Here is a 19,730-nt window from a genome sequence, read left to right on the forward strand (position 1 = left end):
TCTACCGCTACTGATCTCTATATAATAGTTATTCCTTATCTACCGCTACTGATCTCTATATAATAGTTATTCCTTATCTACCGCTACTGATCTCTATAGTATAGTTATTCCTTATCTACCGCTACTGATCTCTATAGTATAGTTATTCCTTATCTACCGCTACTGACCTCTATAGTATAGTTATTCCTTATCTACCGCTACTGATCTCTATAGTATAGTTTTCCTTATCTACCACTGCTGATCTCTATACGATAGTTGTCCCTTGGTTCATAAAGGCATGGCTTTCCAAAAGGTTGGTGAGTTACGGGATATGAAATTATGAAATTTCTGTTTTGGTAATTTCATAAAGGATTATTTCAAAACATCTCACTAGGCATTACAGCTGGCGTGACATGACGTGACATCATTGAGAGATAATTCTTGATATTTAGTCATTCAAAATTTCATTCATGTGTGGGCTCGTCACTTCCCAAACGGAAGTATGAAATAACATGTTTTCCGTTAATAAATCCTCTATTCATTCGTTGTTTATTGTCTGTATACATTGAAAGATATATGAATATTTTATGATGTGTTTACATTATTGAATGAAAACAATCCACACACCAGTTGAAACTCGTTGTCTCGAAATCGCTTGAGTCTAAATACCGTTTGAGTCGAAGTCCCGAATTTTTTCCTTCAATGTCTTTGTAATTTTGGTTGGGATGACTCGAAATTCGATGTATGTCATTCATTCAAAAACAAAGTTCCAACAGAAACGTTGCAAGATGTCTTGTTGGCATCGACTCCTCCAAAAATTATCAAGTGGGCAAGGTTGGATTTTCTGTTTTGTTTTAATCATCGGGAAATGAAAAGAAAAAAAATGACGAATCAGAAAGCTACATATTGCGTATAAACAACAGAAAATTAATTGTACCACCATGAAACTAAAAAAACATTTCTAGCAAAGGTTAAGTAAAATAAATAAATAAATAAATACCCCGGATGTTATCATCTTACAACTGATATCCTTGCTCAACTCTAGGCAAGAGCGCTGGCTTTATATTTGAGAGTTTCTTGAAAGCCGTAGATCGATCCCAGTCACATGTTTGTCATGATAACTTATATAACATACCGCTCTTCTTCCATTGTCTTATCGGGATCACCTTATCAGCACTGAGATTAGAACACACCAATAGGTCAACATTTTCTCCCTATGATCCTGTAGACGTGTGAAAGGTGAGGGATTTCTACTTTTATTTTCAGCTTTTGTACTTTTTCATGAAATGGTTTATGTAATGTTCAGCTAAGTTTTACGTCCAAGTTATATACATCTGAGTGTCGTTATATTTATAACAATTGACTTCTTACAACGCAGGCTTGTTGTAACGAAAGATATGTGCCAGGTGAATATAACATCTTGTTCTGTAGATTAACTGTAAATATATCAAAACATTTCAACTATTTATTTTTTCACTTCAGGATAAAAATGGCAGTCACTTCTGTGACTTCAGTTTTGGTGTGTGTATTTAGTGTGACTTTGGCCAATTACTACCTCAAACCTCTGTCCTATACCAAACTACCGACCAAGTCAACCCCTACAGAAACCTTTCAGTTATTTGGTGGCACGGCTGAGGAGGGAGCATACGATCCAGTGAAGAAAATGTTGTATGTTGTGGGTAAGTGTAGTATTAATCAAAGTACTGTAAGAACTGGGGTCACAAACGACAGAGAGTTTTTAACTGTGATTGATGTGAATGCTGTATATGCAGTAAATGTTACACAAAATCAAAAATGTGAAGTTACAAGGATAAAATTGAAATCATGTACATGTAACTGGATTTCTGGAATATGCATAAAATATTCATTATATCACAAAGATTAGATATTGTTAATTCGTTGGCTCTTGCTCAGACCATTGCGATTAGATGATGATGATGATGATGATGATGATGATGATGATGATGATGATAAAATGATTGAACCAATTGCTTTGTTATCAGTAGACTGGGCAGAACTTTTTATGAAAGTTTCCACAATCTATGAATGACTATGTGGAAAATCTGTTTCTGTAGTTTTCCTATGACATAGAGAAAGTTTTATGGTTCTGTTTTCTGATTCTTATCACTTGATCTTAGTCCTGATACAACACCAAGGTGTAGGTTAACTGAGTCTTTGTTAGTCACGCGTCGTCCGTTAACTTTGATATTTTTACATTCTTCTCAAGAACCGCCGAGCTGATTCGAATCAAACATGGTCATTGGCATCAATATCCGAATGGACAAAATTCATCCTCCATATTCTCTGGGGTTTACGGCGAGGTTAAAATACTGTGAAAATCTAAGTTAAGTACTTATGGTTATGATGGGAATGAGTAGCTCAAGCAATCGCCAAAATTGTGGTCTGTTGATGTACCATTTAGTCTCCAGGGAAGGAGGATTTGTGGTCTGTTGATGTACCATTTAGTCTCCAGGGAAGGAGGATTTGTGGTCTGTTGATTTACCATTTAGTCTCCAGGGATGTTGTCTGTTGATGTACCATTTAGTCTCCAGGGAAGGAGGATTTGTGGTCTGTTGATGTACCATTTAGTCTCCAGGGATGGAGGATTTGTGGTCTGTTGATGTACCATTTAGTCTCGAGGGATGGAGGATTTGTGGTATGTTGATGTACCATTTAGTCTCCAGGGAAGGAGGATTTGTGGTCTGTTGATGTACCATTTAGTCTCCAGGGAAGGAGGATTTGTGGTCTGTTGATGTACCATTTAGTCACCAGGGATGTTGTCTGTTGATGTACCATTTAGTCTCCAGGGAAGGAGGATTTGTGGTCTGTTGATGTACCATTTAGTCTCCAAGGATGTTGTCTGTTGATGTACCATTTAGTCTCCAGGGAAGGAGGATTTGTGGTCTGTTGATGTACCATTTAGTCTCCAGGGATGGAGGATTTGTGGTATGTTGATGTACCATTTAGTCTCCAGGGAAGGAGGATTTGTGGTCTGTTGATGTATCATTTAGTCTCCAGGGATGGAGGATTTGTGGTATGTTGATGTACCATTTAGTCTCGAGGGAAGGAGGATTTGTGGTCTGTTGATGTACCATTTAGTCTCCAGGGAAGGAGGATTTGTGGTCTGTTGATGTACCATTTAGTCTCCAGGGAAGGAGGATTTGTGGTCTGTTGATGTACCATTTAGTCTCCAGGGATGTTGTCTGTTGATGTACCATTTAGTCTCCAGGGAAGGAGGATTTGTGGTCTGTTGGTGTACCATTTAGTCTCCAGGGATGGAGGATTTGTGGTATGTTGATGTACCATTTAGTCTCCAGGGAAGGAGGATTTGTGGTCTGTTGATGTACCATTTAGTCTCCAGGGAAGGAGGATTTGTGGTCTGTTGATGTACCATTTAGTCTCCAGGGATGTTGTCTGTTGATGTACCATTTAGTCTCCAGGGATGGAGGATTTGTGGTCTGTTGATGTACCATTTAGTCTCCAAGGATGTTGTCTGTTGATGTACCATTTAGTCTCCAGGGAAGGAGGATTTGTGGTCTGTTGATGTACCATTTAGTATCCAAGGATGGAGGATTTGTGGTCTGTTGATGTACCATTTAGTCTCCAGGGATGGAGGATTTGTGGTCTGTTGATGTACCATTTAGTCTCCAGGGATGTTGTCTGTTGATGTACCATTTAGTCTCCAGGGAAGGAGGATTTGTGGTCTGTTGATGTACCATTTAGTCCCCAAGGATGTTGTCTGTTGATGTACCATTTAGCCTCCAGGGAAGGAGGATTTGTGGTCTGTTGATGTACCATTTAGTCTCCAGGGATGGAGGATTTGTGGTCTGTTGATGTACCATTTAGTCTCCAGGGAAGGAGGATTTGTGGTCTGTTGATGTATCATTTAGTCTCCAGGGATGGAGGATTTGTGGTATGTTGATGTACCATTTAGTCTCCAGGGAAGGAGGATTTGTGGTCTGTTGATGTACCATTTAGTCTCCAGGGAAGGAGGATTTGTGGTCTGTTGATGTACCATTTAGTCTCCAGGGGTGGAGGATTTGTGGTCTGTTGATGTACCATTTAGTCTCCAGGGATGTTGTCTGTTGATGTACCATTTAGTCTCCAGGGAAGGAGGATTTGTGGTCTGTTGGTGTACCATTTAGTCTCCAGGGATGGAGGATTTGTGGTATGTTGATGTACCATTTAGTCTCCAGGGAAGGAGGATTTGTGGTCTGTTGATGTACCATTTAGTCTCCAGGGAAGGAGGATTTGTGGTCTGTTGATGTACCATTTAGTCTCCAGGGATGTTGTCTGTTGATGTACCATTTAGTCTCCAGGGATGGAGGATTTGTGGTCTGTTGATGTACCATTTAGTCCCCAAGGATGTTGTCTGTTGATGTACCATTTAGTCTCCAGGGAAGGAGGATTTGTGGTCTGTTGATGTACCATTTAGTATCCAAGGATGGAGGATTTGTGGTCTGTTGATGTACCATTTAGTCTCCAGGGATGGAGGATTTGTGGTCTGTTGATGTACCATTTAGTCTCCAGGGATGGAGGATTCGTGGTCTGTTGATGTACCATTTAGCCTCCAGAAACCAAAATACTGAAACAGATATAACATTCCAATTTGTTCGAAAACAGTCAACGTCTCGATAGGTATATGTATTTGAAAAATTAATGCAAATATATTGTTCGCCGAGTTTTAAGATCGTCTTGTCAAAGGCAATCAAAACTTTTCTCTAAAATCTTTATTTTTTGTAACAGTATAGAGAATGATGTAAATTTTGTAGTTTCAAGTCACTGAACCAAAAGTTCGGCGACACATAGCAGTAAACGGTCGTATTTTGATTTCGAATTTTCCCGATAAGTCGACTTGTCGAATAAGACTTCGTAAAACGATATTGTCATGACAACTCGTGTTAAAATGACAATTTGCCGCGATAAATATTCATGGCAGCACAACAAGTCGATGACCGTTACATGCCAATTGGAAACCACAAAAATATGGACGCCAATATTAATATGTTTCCTATTTCTATCGTAATGATGAACACGAACAAAGTCAGCAGTATTTACCTTTAACATATTCCTAAATCTTATAAAATGTGTCGAAGACAAAAGTCCGCCACAGCAATATATTCCTGTTGACTAACCCTACTTAACCTGAGTCGTCTGCTCTGATTCAGGAGAAACATCAAGATTGTTACATATCCTTGACGTATCCGACCCTGTTAACCCCGTACGGGTTTTCACGCATCAGTTTACTACCATAGAGGGCAGACCACGTGACATCGCAATATGCGGCGATGACATGGCAGTTGCCCTTACTTCCGATATCAGAGATGTGTACGAGGGACACGTGCAATTCTTCAAAACGTTCACCAAAGGTGATAGCTTCTTGCATTACAACGGAAGTCGTCTCCCAGGTAAAATCCTTTTGATATATCATTATTCCATTTCTACGTCCTCTCACTGATATGAAAGATGAAATTTGGTTGCGGGATATTCAGTTTAATTCACTATGCTTTTTTTTTTTTTTTTAATTGTTCAATATTTAAATGGAGGTTGTCGTCGATGAAGCAAAAGCGGCTAACATTTCCGGAAAACTTGTTTTATTCTGCTTTTTCATTGATCCCTTCGTAAATCCATTTTGTCCTGTTCATGGTCTGCCCTCGTCGTTTGAATTTTCTTGTTGTTTATATACATATTCTATAATGGAGATATCAAACTAAGTTTAATTAGATGAAAACAACAATATGTCTTCATGTGATTTTATACCAGCCGAATTTTACTTTGCTTTTAATGTTATAAAATGTTGGTTGCAATTATTTGGAGAAAATCCTTTGAAGAACGAAATTATAAGAAACATAGCAAGAAAAAAGATTTATTTTATTAGTGTCAATTATATTGATCTTATAATATAATCATTACCAGTCCCAGCTTTATTCTATTTCAAAACTTTAGAACTGTTGATTTAGGTCATCTAACCCTAGGTCATACTGACCTATAGAGATCGTTGCTTGTCCGGCGTCATGCGCCGTTCGTCGACGTTCTCCAGCGAACACGATACAGTAACTTGAGTAACCATGAACCGATGTTGATTAAACTTCTTATGCAGCCATGTATCAATAACATTTTAGATGATTTCTACAATGGGGATCAATTCGATGATTATTTACAGAGTTATGGCCCATTAAAGCGTAAATACCATTTGTCTTAGTGCACACCATCATTGACAGATGTTGATGAAACTTCGTATGCAGCCTTATATCAATAAGATCACAGAGGAGTTCCACAATAAGACTGATTCATCTTATCGATCTCTGATGGTTAAGTACGGTTGAGAGTATTCAGGGGACCGTTTAGGCACTTGGGGATCTTTTTATTTGTTTTAACTATTTGTGGTTTTATCTTACTTTATCTATACGAATCGAACGAAGCATAAAATTATGGACAAATTACGATATATATCACACCAAGTGGGATCGTTTCCTGACATGTTAACCTATACTCCGGATTGTGCCGCGGTCCTTGTGGCCAATGAGGGAAAACCTGGCCGTGACATCACCAACACGTTTCAAGATCCCCCTGGCACTGTCCAGATTATCCGCAAACCAAGGACTGGCAGCCCATCAGAACAGAATGTAAACTTCGACAAATTCAACTCTCGGTAAACAACTTATATATTTCTGGGGTATTTTTTCCGGGCTTACTCTCTAGATGTACGTCCGATTATAACAAAAAACAATGGATATAAATGTGTTTTTCACTTCTTGATCTGTAACTTCCGCAAACTGAATCTGAATGAGAGAGGTATCAGTGAAATTCGATGTACGTCCGATTATAACAAAAAACAATGGATGTAAATGTGTTTTTCACTTCTTGATCTGTAACTTCCGCAAACTGAATCTGAATGAGAGAGGTATCAGTGAAATTCGATGTACGTCCGATTATAACAAAAAACAATGGATGTAAATGTGTTTTTCACTTCTTGATCTGTAACTTCCGCAAACTGAATCTGAATGAGAGAGGTATCAGTGAAATTTGATGTACGTCCGATTATAACAAAAAAAATGGATATAAATGTGTTTTTTTAACTTCCGCAAACTGAATCTGAATTTACATAACAAAGAATACCAACTCATGAATATCATAATCCAGACTTAAATTCGATAAAGCTAAAACAATATCAACATTGGATATCGATTCAACTGTGATATGTAAACACCAAATGTTGGGGATGCAGGATTGTTTCTATCCAGAAATGGAAAATTCACAATAGGGCAATTCAAATGGAGGAAAGCTGTCCTTACTGGTTTCGTTGTAGGAAATTATCGAAATAATCGGCTGATATAGAAGAGTCTGTGGTGACCTTAGCTTCCGCTTCTGATGGGTATATACGATGGACGTGGTCAACAATACTCTTGGTATTTAAGACGCCATCGATATATCTGTGAAAATGAGGTTTATGGATATGACAGCTGAAATAATCACTGAAGGCGCTCGTATTTCAGTATTATAAGTGTTAACTTTTGAAAATGTTACTGATAGGAACTCCTGCTGTTCACACAGGGAAACATCAGAATCGTAAAATGTTTAACATCCGTGTGGTTAACTATGGAATTTTCGAAATAATATATTGTCCAGTGTTACCATATAATTGCTTTATTTCGCGGAGCTCATTTTTCACGTTGGCTCCAGTCAGTTTGGGCTCGTTCTCGGGCAGTTAATTTTTCGTATGAACTGGTACCTATGTATAAGGCGCAACCAATATTTCATAGACATTCATTTACTGCAGAAAAGTTTGCCGGGTTTTTAATTTCTTAATCGACCGCGAATGTAGCGAAATGAAATCCCGCGAATATAACTTACTATACAGTATTAATTTTACTCTTAGGAGTACAAAATTATGGTAAGGTACATTAGCAAACACACTTTTTGTTCCATGGGCACTACAATAATTGGATTTCTAAGAAACCTGACAGAAACTAAACGCATTTGCAACAACATGACTTTTCAGTCGATTATTGCTAGAAAGTATGCATTTAATGGTGGATAAGGATTGGAATGTTCGACTTCTGAAATGTCACATTTTCTCTAGTGGTGGAGAAAATGACATTGAAGATGAAAGTTATTATTCAAAGGTACGACGTCCGCATTCCGGCGCGTTATATACCTACCAGCACGTGGCCCCTTCCTAACGCAGTCACAGTCTCGCAAGGGCTGGAACCCGAGTATATTGCAGTGACCCCTGACTCCAGATACGCCTTCATCACACTACAGGTAATGTATGTCTATCCAGCTTCATCATTGTCACTGTACCATGAACATTCTCTCTGTCGCGAAGTAGTATTATTTTTCAATACTTCTTTGTCCCCAATATCTTAGTCAGACCCAAACTGAGTTACAATGAAACAAAACTGACTTTTGTATTTTTTGTTTGTTCATTTTATCGTGCATATTCCAAAGTAATATATAGTTTTAACTGAGTATATCCCAAAATGATATATATATACATTTACCATGTATAACCTAAATAATATATATGTATACTTTAACCACAGTTATCCCAAATTTATCTGTATACTTTAACCACAGATATCCCAAAATGATATGTATACTTTAACCACAGATATCCCAAATTTATATGTATACTTCAAACTGTAGATATGTTTTTACTGTAGGCTTCACACTGATGTATATATTTTTACGAACTAGGGAGAATACAAAACAAGTCCATATATTACAATATCAACATTGATCTTCCGTGACATCAAACAGTTCCTGCTTTTCTATAGTTCCATTCCCTTGAATTAGCTTTTGTTTACTTGCTGCCACGGTTGGCACCGTTGTATTAGTGTTTTAAGGAATTATCAATTCATTGGATTTGCTGACATTTGTTTGTAAACATTGACACTTGATTTGGGGAGAGAAGCTCGTCAACATTTACATATTCATACGCGGTGAACTTTGTCATGTTCTACGCTAAGTTACTGAAGTAAAAATACTTACTCGCGCTTAACATATCGAATTCGAAATACTCGCAATTGTAAACAATGATATATATATATATATAGATATATCGTCGTTTAATAAAACAATAGAAAATGCAAATTGGTATAGAATACTTACTTCCCCCTAATAAAGGTTTTCTATAAAAAGAGGAGAATAATCATCGACTTCATTAACTATGACCTCATGAAAACGTGCAAGATTGTTGTTCCGAGCAACATATTCTCTCTTTTATTTAATTCCAACAGGAAAACAATGCCATTGCTAAATTATCACTGAGTGATGGGATAATGACAGATTTATGGCCTTTGACCCCGAAAGAATGGAGGGACATTGGAATTGATTCCACAGACAGAGATGGAGGTACATTGAACAGAAATATTTACATTTCATCAAGTTTTGATGTTGTAAAATATCATTTGGATCTGCTTTCAAATCTTCATGAAGATTAAACAGAAAGACATGATGATATTGACAATATGCATGTATCCATATGAGGTTCATTGAAGACCTAGGAGAATAATGCATATCATAGATACCGGAAAACCATACAAGGAAAAAATATCACAAGGGTACACGAGATCATTTGTTTGTCATGAATGTCAATAAAATCTGTTCAGAAATAAGTTTACTAGTTTATTGCTGTGACGCCAAAGCATCACCTCTAACGTCATCACGATAAAATAAAAACGCAAATTTATGGCAAGTTGTTATCGTTCTATGAGGTCTTTATCACGTGGTCAATTTGAAATTTTAACAATGCTACTTCTCCGTCAATTCGTTCTCCAGGTATTCACCTCCGGCAATACCCATGGGTTAGTTTACAACAGCCGGATGCGGCCAAGGTATTCACAATCGGCAGAAAGACCTTTCTCTTTACTCTCGACGAGGGTGCACCAACAACATATACAAGCAGTGTCCACGGCTTCAATTGGGCAGACCATGCCAAGTCAGACGCTCTGATAAGAGGTATTTTCGCCTAGCTTACGGATAGAAAGGAAACGGGGAGTATAAATGTAATACAAAAGCTGAGACAATTTTATTAGATAAACATCTCCCGCTAATCACTTCACGATATGATGTCACGATACAGCTCTGTGATAGTATATACCGAATGTCATATCATTCCGTGTTCGAGCAACATTATTGGTAAATTCTTCTAAGCCACACAATCTCCCTCGACACAATATATCACGATATGAAATATCTCACGTTTAATATATCACGCCTCAAAATCTCTCGCACCGCAAAATACTCCTCAATATCTCGCCCACGTGATGTCTCACGCCACAAAATCTTCCACGACACAAGATCTCTCGCCACAAATTCCCTTATATTAGTAAATACAATATGCACGTGACGTCATCACAAGGTGTTGTTATAACTTAGATAGTGTTACCCTTATGTCGATCCGGATATCTTTAGCGGTATTTCTCTACCAGTTACTGTCAACCTGATATTTAATTAATTTTTGATAGATAGGAAATTGATGGATTTCATCGGGCCTTCTATATATAATGCTGATGATCCAAAGTTTGTCATTACACCTCTATGTATGATTATGGTTAGAGAAAACACCGTAACTGCCTACCAAATGTTTGGGAAGCTGGTAGGGATCAGTTGACGGTCCAGTGGACACAACCGATTACTTAATGCAGCTTCTTATACTTTTTACAGCACAGAAATACGACTCTTCGAGTATCAACAACTCGACCTTTTATGAAGATCTGACAAAGGAAAACATGGCGGGTAAGTGATTATTCTGGTAAGCAATACATTACGTATTTTATTAATATACTGAAACTTCAAATATCATCTTCATCGCTTTGTTTAGTAATACTTGAAATAACATACCAGTTAGAAAAGAAAAATCCAGCAAACCATCAAATAGCAAGAGCCATTTCATGACAGCCTCCCGATGTATGCAAGGTGTAAGATATATAGTGCTACCACACTGATGCAAACTGCTGAAAACACTCGACAGGACATATTATACTGTCAAGGATCGTTAATCAAGGAGTAAAAACTACCATTTTAGTGACTCTCATTCAAAAGCAAGGGCGAAGGCTCAATTTAAAATTCAAAAATAAGTCTTAATTAGAAGATCGATTGTTAAGAAAAAAAAGGTCTCGTGTGAATCATGCCATAGTGACAACAAGCACAATTAATGCGCCCTACCTGCAGGAAAGCAATAGTAATGTAAACGTTCTCAATTTGGTGCAATGAAATTTGAATTTGATATTTTCGCTGCAAATACTGTAATCTGATTGGTCAGATAGTGGAACCGTTAAAAATGTTACTTTCACTAAAGAACATATTCTTTCACCGTAAAACCGCCCGTCTTATAATTAACTTGTTATCCAATGAATTCGTACATGTAATATTTTTGCATATGTCACGAGCGTGATAAGAAACGTTTTTCATTGGTTGCGCCAGTCATAAATCAAGTGTGACGTCATAATATGAACAATGACATTAACTAATGAATTAAAAATCCTACAATAAAATAGCTACACCCGTTTGATTTTGTCCGGCAAATTTTTATTTTCAAACCCATGGAAATGTGACTTTTTTAATTTTTAAGATAAGAAGTATCTTTAATTTTTTTCATTTGAGGTTTTATGCCACTCGGAGTTTAAATTTTGTCCAAGGCGCACAAAATAATAACTTCAAAGATTCGCCTGATACAACCTTATATGAAATGAAAATTCGATTAAGATCCTATATAATTCACCGAAAAAATGTTATCTTAGCCACATTTTCTTTTCCTGGCGCCACATTATGTTTCTACTGATCGTTACTCCTTGTTTTTCTGTACTTGTCTGGTTCCCGCAGGCTATCTTACCGTCAGCAACATCGATAGTCTTAACCTGTTCTCCGATAAGTTGGGAAAAGTAACGCATTTCGGAGGGCGTGGCTTCTCTATCTGGGATACCCAGGATATGAGCCTCGTTTGGGACAGTAGGGACGAGATCGAGAAAAGTATGGAGCTGCTAATGTACAACGTTTTCAATACCGATATTGTGTCGTCCACTATCACATATACATCGCCCGAAAATCTACGAGATACGACGTCTGATCTCCAGGTAATTGTCATGAGTGTCATAAGGGTATCTTATCTATAGACAATACGTCTGATATCCAGGTAAGTATCATAAGGATATCCTATCTACAGACACTACGTCTAATCTCCAGGTAAAAAACACTAGAATATTCTGTCTAAAGACAGTCTAACGTCTGATCTCCAGGTAAAACACTTTCGTCATATGACTTCGACTTTTTTTCTTCCAATTTCCTCAGTGGACACTTTCGTCATGTGACACTGTCTTCTGTTTCTTCCGATTTCCTCAGTGGACACTTTCGTCATGTGACACTGTCTCCTGTTTCTTCCAATTTCCTCAGTGGACACTTTCGTCATATGACACTGTCATCTGTTTCTTCCAATTTCCTCTGTGGACACTTTCGTCATGTGACACTGTCTTCTGTTTCTTCCAATTTCCTATGTTGGCACTTTCGTCATATGACGCCGACTTCTCTTTTATCCAATGTCCTCTGTTTACACTTTCGTCATATCACATTGTCTTCTGTTTCTTCCAATTTGCTCAATGAGCAGCTATTCACAGTGCCATTTAATATAATCATTATTATTACATTCTTAACGGTCCTTCAACACATATTATGTCATTAGGACCACCCAACGGTAAAACACACTGCGATCATAAACGGAAATAATATCAAACTAAAAGGTGAAAGACAAATGCTAAAAATCTGAGATAGTTATATCATCACACAAGATTAAAATGGTATGTCATAGTCTATAATATAGAACAACGTCTTTCAGATATCCTAGAATTTTATTAATCTAAACAGTTTCAGAGGGTCTTTAGGCGTGTAATGTTACGATAAAAAATTCTCGAGTTGACAGAAGGTCAGTGCAGTACAATAAAAAATGTTTAATGGTGAATGGCTCGTCACATTCTATGCACCGAGGATTGTTTTCACCTTTCAACATATATTGATGCGTAAGGTATGTATGGTCCATCCGAAGACAAGGGCAGCTTCGTCAGTACCATTTAAATCTTTCATGTATGACACTATACTTGTCAGTATCATTTTTGGCGATGATGACCGACACAAAATGATTCAGTCCCTGCAATATATTTCCACCAAAGTTTTACGAACATTGAATCCAGTTTTCTGTCAGATTGCAACTTTATGGTTCCAGGAGTCTTGATTTGCCCCACCATGGCATTGGGCGGCTTATCCAAAGAACCTTTTCTTAGCGACAGTCGCTGAAAAAACTGAATGAGCCGCTTCCTCGTAGACAACGAATTACTAAATACATGAACTAGAAATAATTTCACTTATATCACTATCATAGCTCAGCTAAACAGATGTATCCGAACAAACTAAATTATCAATATCATGTAGTCGTTGCGACCTTGTTTTAATGTAAAGATGTGATTTTATTGTGCTTCACAGGGTGCAAAACTGAATGGGATGGATATTCTGGTACAGAAAAATGGTTCTGACTTCCTGCTGGTTGGAAGCGAGACTGTAGGCGCCCTCTTCCTCTACACAATCAATTCAACTAGTGGCAAACCTGTTCCGAGATTTGAGAGCGCTCATCGCGCGGGTCGAACCGATTTTGTGTGGAAGGAATTATATGATATGGATGAGGCTGGGGACGCCTATATATCTGCAATAGGGTATGATTGACATTGATCATGACTGAGTTTCAGGTAGATTAAATGTTTCCATAATATCGTTGGAACTCCTGCAATATTTCGCGATATTTTTATCAAAACTACAGAAATTTTCAAAGAAGATGAAAAATCATTGCCAATAAAACTGTGTTTGTGTCTTTGATGACCGCCACAGAACATCAAATACATTTTAATATGATTTAAAAATAGTTTTGATATTAATAACATTGTAAAATGTCTTTTTCCTTGTGTTTAATAGATTGATTTCCGCTGAGGACAGCCCAAACAACAACGTAATGGCATACGTGATCAGTGACGTTTCCGGAAGTGTGTCGCTCTACAGCGTGGAGAAACACCCAAATCCTGACTTCATTTTCGGATAACGACTGGAAATAGCAACCGTTACAAATAAATAACGTTATTCTTCTTGTTCGTTTCATATACGTTAATTTATTCAAATAAATACTTACATCCGGTCACGTGTTTAGCGTCACAGTACCTTCATTGATTTCTGCTGTAAAAAAGGAAAAGGTGCAGAAAATGCTTTCGTTTATCGGTTAATTGTCGTATATCTGTTACAAGTATTTAACTATGAAATTTTGATACTAAATATAAACGGGGCATACCTTTACAAAGAGGACAGTTTGTAGCGAGTTTCTGTAGCTCTATGTCCGGTATTATGGCGCTGACATGCATGTGACCTTTATTTGCGTGACAGTTTCGGTCGATACTTTGCTCTGGTACTTTTCTTGACATCACTTCCTGTTCCTTGTCCGTGGTTGACGAATTAGATTCTGTTTCGCAAGATGACGATACAGAAAGACTGTCCTTGCTCGAGCTGTCCGTGTCGGATTCTAGTTTACGATAACTTTGTTGTGAAGTATACCCCACTGTAAAATAAAAGTAAAATGCAACTTTACTTATGAAAACAAAGAGGAAAACAACAAAAAATATATAAATAGGTTAATAAAGGATTGAGCGATAACAACACCTTTAATGATACAGGTCTGTTGACCTTAACTTCCACACATTAGAAACTCGACTACCGGAAATGACTTAGAAAGTTCAGCTGCAGCTGTAGTGATAATAGGCTTGAAGATACGCATCCGGTCGCGATTTAGACAGAAGATTGAAACAAACAAATGGACGAAGTCCTCACCAAACATTTTCATTCCGTTTTTCCTCCGAAATGGTGGAAATGTACAACGCTTCTGAGCTGCTGATAAGCAATCGTCTATATCCTCATCCTTGTCTACTTGTAACGGGTCAAAAAGGTTCGTCATACTCAACGACGACCGTCGGCAGTAAACCACACGTCGATGCTTGAAGCACAAATCTTCGTCTGACATTGGGGAACGGAAATGGAGAAGTTAAGTAATACATCTATTCTGACAATAGGGGATGGGAATCGAAAAGATAACCAGTTAAACATCTATTCTAATACGGGGGTGTGTGTGTGTGTGTGTGTGTGTGTGTGTGTGTGCGTGTGCGTGTGCGTGTGTGTGCTTTCATCGTCCACTTAGGGAAAACTCCGGCATTTTACACTTGTCTAGATCCGCACATAGTAGTATTAAAATGTGTTAAAACTGTATTTACATTAAGCTAAATATCTCTAGATTTCTTTCAGCTGTTCCCAGTTATCCCCTCTGAAAGGCAATACTTTACAAAATCACTCATTACGATAAAGATTAAATTCGTAGGAAACCGTACCTCAACGTAAGTCCTGTGTATATAAGACTACTTTGTAGCCCGTATTGTCTTATTGAGAATTATCCCCTTTTAAACTAGCAATAAACTCCTGTGATAAATAAATATGTAATTACAAACAGATTCGCTTTTCCAAGTAAAGGACGAGGTTTCATCGCAGGCCATTGATTTTTCACATAATTGAATTCTATACGAGTCATAATAATCAATTGTATAAATCACTTGATACGTAATGGTGACATCGATTTCCATGGCGAACTGGGAATGCTTTACATAGAACAATTTATATTGATGAAGTTGGTTTGTGATAGTCAAACGTTGTGAATTAATCTGTGAGCAAAATACATGTCAATTGAAATGTGCATGTGAAAGTGTATAAACATGCTGAAAACCTGGTATTTCATATCGAATTCCCTCAATATCTTATCCAACTGCACTTCGTTCAATCAGTTGTAACGGACTTGATGAATCAATCAAACTGGTGACAATACATAAACCATCCGTTCGTACCTCGCCATGTCAGACCGTCCTCCTTGTTCGTTCGTCCGTCTTTCTGTCTATGGCTGGATTTTAGTCCATGGTTCTCATGTCGTAATGTTGAAAGCTCAATCTACAGGAAATACCATTACAATCGATCAGTAATCAGAGTGGGGCGTATACTATGGCGACTCGTATTTAGACACCAAAACAGGCTATGTTATCATATCATGCTGACCCTGTGGAAACTTGTCAGCGGTACTTATTTCTGAACAAATACTAGTATACCAAAGGAAACGTTTTTCTATAGCCACGTGATGGTAGAGAGACAGACTAACAGTCCTGGAGATTTTGTAAAGAACTGCTCCTCTAAATTCTCACATTATCTTATGTCCCCCTAGTTTGAACCAAGAGGTCAAAATTATAATCCTCGATTTCATTTATAATTATAACATTCTATAGACAGGGGCCAGTTTAGATAGAAATGTATAACTCGTGGACATATTCAGCATTTCAAAGTGATCTGGCCCGGGTAGCAGATACCCTTACAATACATTTTTTGATTGAATAGAAACTTTTTTTTTTAGAAATTTAGCGAATACATTTTTTTAAAGTTACAGATATTTTGTGAGTATGAACTAGAATCCTTTGAAAAGGAAATCAAAACTAAACAACATCACACCGTTTCCCCCACCACGGGAGTGGGTATCTAAATTACAATGCCTCAAATTGGTAGATGTGTTTTGGGATTGAGACGAAGCTGTATGTGTTTCTGTTTACCGTCTCGGTGTCTTTCCTGTTGTGATGGTCGAGCGGCTCGTTGGTAAATGGTTGGTAGTTGACGTAGGGTGGGCTGTAATTATCGTCATTTTCGTCCGTAATACGGCAGCAACACAGCACATACCAACGAACAGACATCTCCAAATAGAAACAGTCGTATCTCAGTTGGCATTAGGACTTAAAAAACATCTTACTTAAACATGCTTGTTGAAATTTAGTGTTGGTTTCGTCGATTTCAGAAAATGAAAAAATAAAAATTCGTTTACAAATGAGGTCTTAACTTCTGTAAATTAGAGAATGTGAGTTTGTATGTTTAGAAAAAGGATATATTATGACATATATTCAACTGAGCTAAATGTTGAAAATATCACTTAAATGGAATTCAAATAAAAATTCAGATGTACTTTAGTTCTGATTGGTTAAAATCTTATCTCTTTCACATTTCATTTAAAGGAAGGTATATGACAGGAATCGGACGTTATATGTGAAGTATAGCTATCATACTACTGTAATAGCACGGACGCCCGATTCCTGCACGTACACAGAAGGGATATGGACGTGTTTTATCCGATAAATCTTTAATGTTCTACTAAAAAATTGTTACAAGATTGTGCTGATACTACAAATATGGACCAAAATGTAACGAACTGCTTTCTATCTTGAATTTAGAATTAAAACGTGGGTAATTTGTGGATCAGTGTCTATAGCACCGGAAGACTTTAGTCGTGTTGTTACAGTCCTACGTCCCCGAAACCTGTCTATTGTGTATAGAATGACAGGTGACAGTAAAAGTCCCACTAAATAGTGTTAGAGACAGTAAAATATCATCCCAATGTTCGGTGTATCTTTATGGTTACAAAATATAACATATTAAGTGGTCATTGGATTAATTACTTTTATCCTTTGTGGAATATTTGCTGGTTTTATCTTAATATCGCCAGCAGCTTACACTGTAAAAAAAGTACATATATTTAGACACGGCGTCTCAAAATGCAGACATATTTTAAGGTCTACCAACGTGATGAATTGGATTAAATATGCCCGATATTAAGCTTAACGCCCTATATCTTTTATTAAAGCTCTACATGTTATCAATTTCATTTTGATAGTCACCATACACTACTAATACAAAATATAATTCCTGCATCAAAGAATGAAAAAATCACTTATGTAGGTTGTGTACCAAGTATGGAATTGGCTATTATTCCGTATGTATAGTTACAGCTTCTACATGCGATATATCATACATGTAAAAAACTTCAGAATTATGCACAAGTCATAAAACGATGTGAGAGTTTGTAGTATAACAACAAACTTCATGAAATACTCACTGGGGTCTACTGCAACAGCAGAAAGCAGAATTCGATGAAACCGGAAATGAATAAACGAAAACAAACCAAACACGTGACAAAACGTCATAATCTATGACGTCATAAGTTGACAACGATGTTATCTCCCTTGATGAGCACGACATATCCACTTCTAGCTAAACTTAAATGCATTTTTGGCAGATACAAACGTTATCTACACCTTCTTGACCGCAATAACTTAAAAGGATCTTTGCAGCATCTTCAAATCAATGTACATGTAGATTGGACGCTAATATCATATCAGTGCAAAAATATTTCACCTCAGATGGGCACCACGATGATCGGGGTTCGATTCTAGTCGCGACGTGCAAATAAATATCGTTAATATAATTTCTAAAATAGAAGATGAAGCTAACTCCAATAACAGATAGATACAAACACTCAAAGTATGTTGATTATCGTGGTTTATGATAAATTGGGTGCACGATTTCTGGCTTGTAACCCATTGTATTAAAGCTATGACACAGAGTCTGCTACCTTTCCCACACATCGGTTACCATAAGTCAGAGTACCAGAGACTGGAACACACAACAAGAACTCAGTTGCCGATCGCAATGGTGTCTTGTAGGATATGACAAGAATGCTTTGTATATATACATCGAAAGTTTGTGCTGTGCAATGATCATAACCCTGAAGTATGTGTTATCTCTTTCGAACTCGGCTAACCAGACGTGTTGCAGTGTTCAGAACCTTTTGCGTACAACAATGTAATACATTTCCATCCGTGGTGGTAAACTGCCTGAGATAAGGCACTTTGGAAAAAGTCGACTTTCTTTTCCAGGTTCAGTATGTTTATAATAGAGTTCATCCCGCTACTGATATCTGGTAATCAGGCTTCTAGAACGTGGTTTGATAACAATGCATGTTTGGGTAATAAGAAAATGAAATATGAAAAGGATTGTTTTTGACATATTTTATTTTGGATTTTTTACTTTAATTACGATTAATAAAACTACACTACAATGTATTACTCATTTATTTCCAAATGTTTGCTAGTCAACAAAGGACGATGAAGTACCTGGTGGGACGACCCATGCCATCATTCTTCATTCTACCATCTTGTACAGCAATGTTGTTTTACTGTAGTCATGTAGTTGTTTCATATGAATGTCAAAAAACCCAAGCCTTCATTGATGATAATAACGTATGCTATATCCGATGTCAGTGTGGTATTATCAACCAAGTACGATATGCGGTGTTAGTGTGGTCCCATCGACCAAGTATAATATCCGGTGTTAGTGTGGCCTTATCAACAAAATACAATAGCCGGTGTTAGATACAATATCCGGTGTTAGTTTGATCCTATCAACCAAGTACAAAATCCGGTGTTAGTGTGGTCTTATCGACCAAGTATAATATCCGGTGTTAGTGTGGCCTTATCAACAAAATACAATATCCGGTGTTAGTTTGATCCCATCGTCCAAGTACAACATCCGGTGTTAGTTTGATCCTATCAACCAAGTAAAATATCCGGTGTTAGTTTGATCCCATCGTCCAAGTACAACATCCGGTGTTAGTTTGGTCCCATCGACCAAGTACAATTTCAAGACATCTTCTACATATAGGCCTATTGTCCTGGATCCGCTTTCTGATTTTTGTTTTTACGTTACAGAGTATATTTTACTAAGGTTCGTTTTACGTGCATTTTCCTGAAATATGTTTAAAGTTTAACTGTAACATCATCATCTTCCGAGATGTTATGAATCCATGACGTCAT

At 37.4% G+C, this 19,730-nt stretch overlaps 2 protein-coding genes across 2 annotated transcripts; one reads left to right on the forward strand and one right to left on the reverse strand.

Annotated features, from left to right (window-relative positions):
* The first annotated feature begins 1,462 nt into the window (after positions 1–1,462).
* Positions 1,463–14,062, forward strand: LOC132553418 (mesenchyme-specific cell surface glycoprotein-like). Its single transcript, XM_060217666.1, has 10 exons — positions 1,463–1,658; positions 5,148–5,387; positions 6,442–6,631; positions 8,106–8,244; positions 9,222–9,336; positions 9,763–9,942; positions 10,651–10,722; positions 11,809–12,059; positions 13,456–13,682; positions 13,939–14,062. Exons 1-10 carry the CDS (start codon positions 1,469–1,471, stop codon positions 14,060–14,062), a joined length of 1,728 nt encoding a protein of 575 aa, XP_060073649.1. The 5' UTR covers positions 1,463–1,468.
* A 202-nt stretch (positions 14,063–14,264) lies between these two features.
* On the reverse strand, positions 14,265–16,781 carry LOC132553403 (uncharacterized). The gene is made up of 4 exons (XM_060217650.1): positions 16,644–16,781; positions 15,897–15,996; positions 14,839–15,021; positions 14,265–14,569 (listed from the first exon to the last, which is right to left on the reverse strand). The coding sequence occupies exons 1-4, from the start codon at positions 16,779–16,781 to the stop codon at positions 14,265–14,267; spliced, it is 726 nt and encodes a 241-aa protein (XP_060073633.1).
* Positions 16,782–19,730: the final 2,949 nt, after the last annotated feature.

This window comes from Ylistrum balloti, unplaced genomic scaffold, assembly GCF_031769215.1.
Source record: "Ylistrum balloti isolate Yb309-2 unplaced genomic scaffold, AGI_CSIRO_Ybal_v1 Utg370324, whole genome shotgun sequence".
Classification (NCBI taxonomy): Eukaryota; Metazoa; Mollusca; class Bivalvia; order Pectinida; family Pectinidae; genus Ylistrum; species Ylistrum balloti.

Bases quoted from the DNA above. Each gene is read 5' to 3' on its own strand.
- LOC132553418 (XM_060217666.1), top strand. From the start codon at position 1,469: ATGGCAGTCACTTCTGTGACTTCAGTTTTGGTGTGTGTATTTAGTGTG. The intron at 9,337-9,762 runs GTACATTGAACA...TTCGTTCTCCAG, and splicing joins TTCCACAGACAGAGATGGAG to GTATTCACCTCCGGCAATAC. The intron at 9,943-10,650 runs GTATTTTCGCCT...TACTTTTTACAG, and splicing joins GTCAGACGCTCTGATAAGAG to CACAGAAATACGACTCTTCG.
- LOC132553403 (XM_060217650.1), bottom strand. From the start codon at position 16,781: ATGTCTGTTCGTTGGTATGTGCTGTGTTGCTGCCGTATTACGGACGAA. The intron at 15,997-16,643 runs GTAAACAGAAAC...TATTTCCTGTAG, and splicing joins ACAGGAAAGACACCGAGACG to ATTGAGCTTTCAACATTACG. The intron at 14,570-14,838 runs GTGAGGACTTCG...TTTATTTTACAG, and splicing joins AAACGGAATGAAAATGTTTG to TGGGGTATACTTCACAACAA.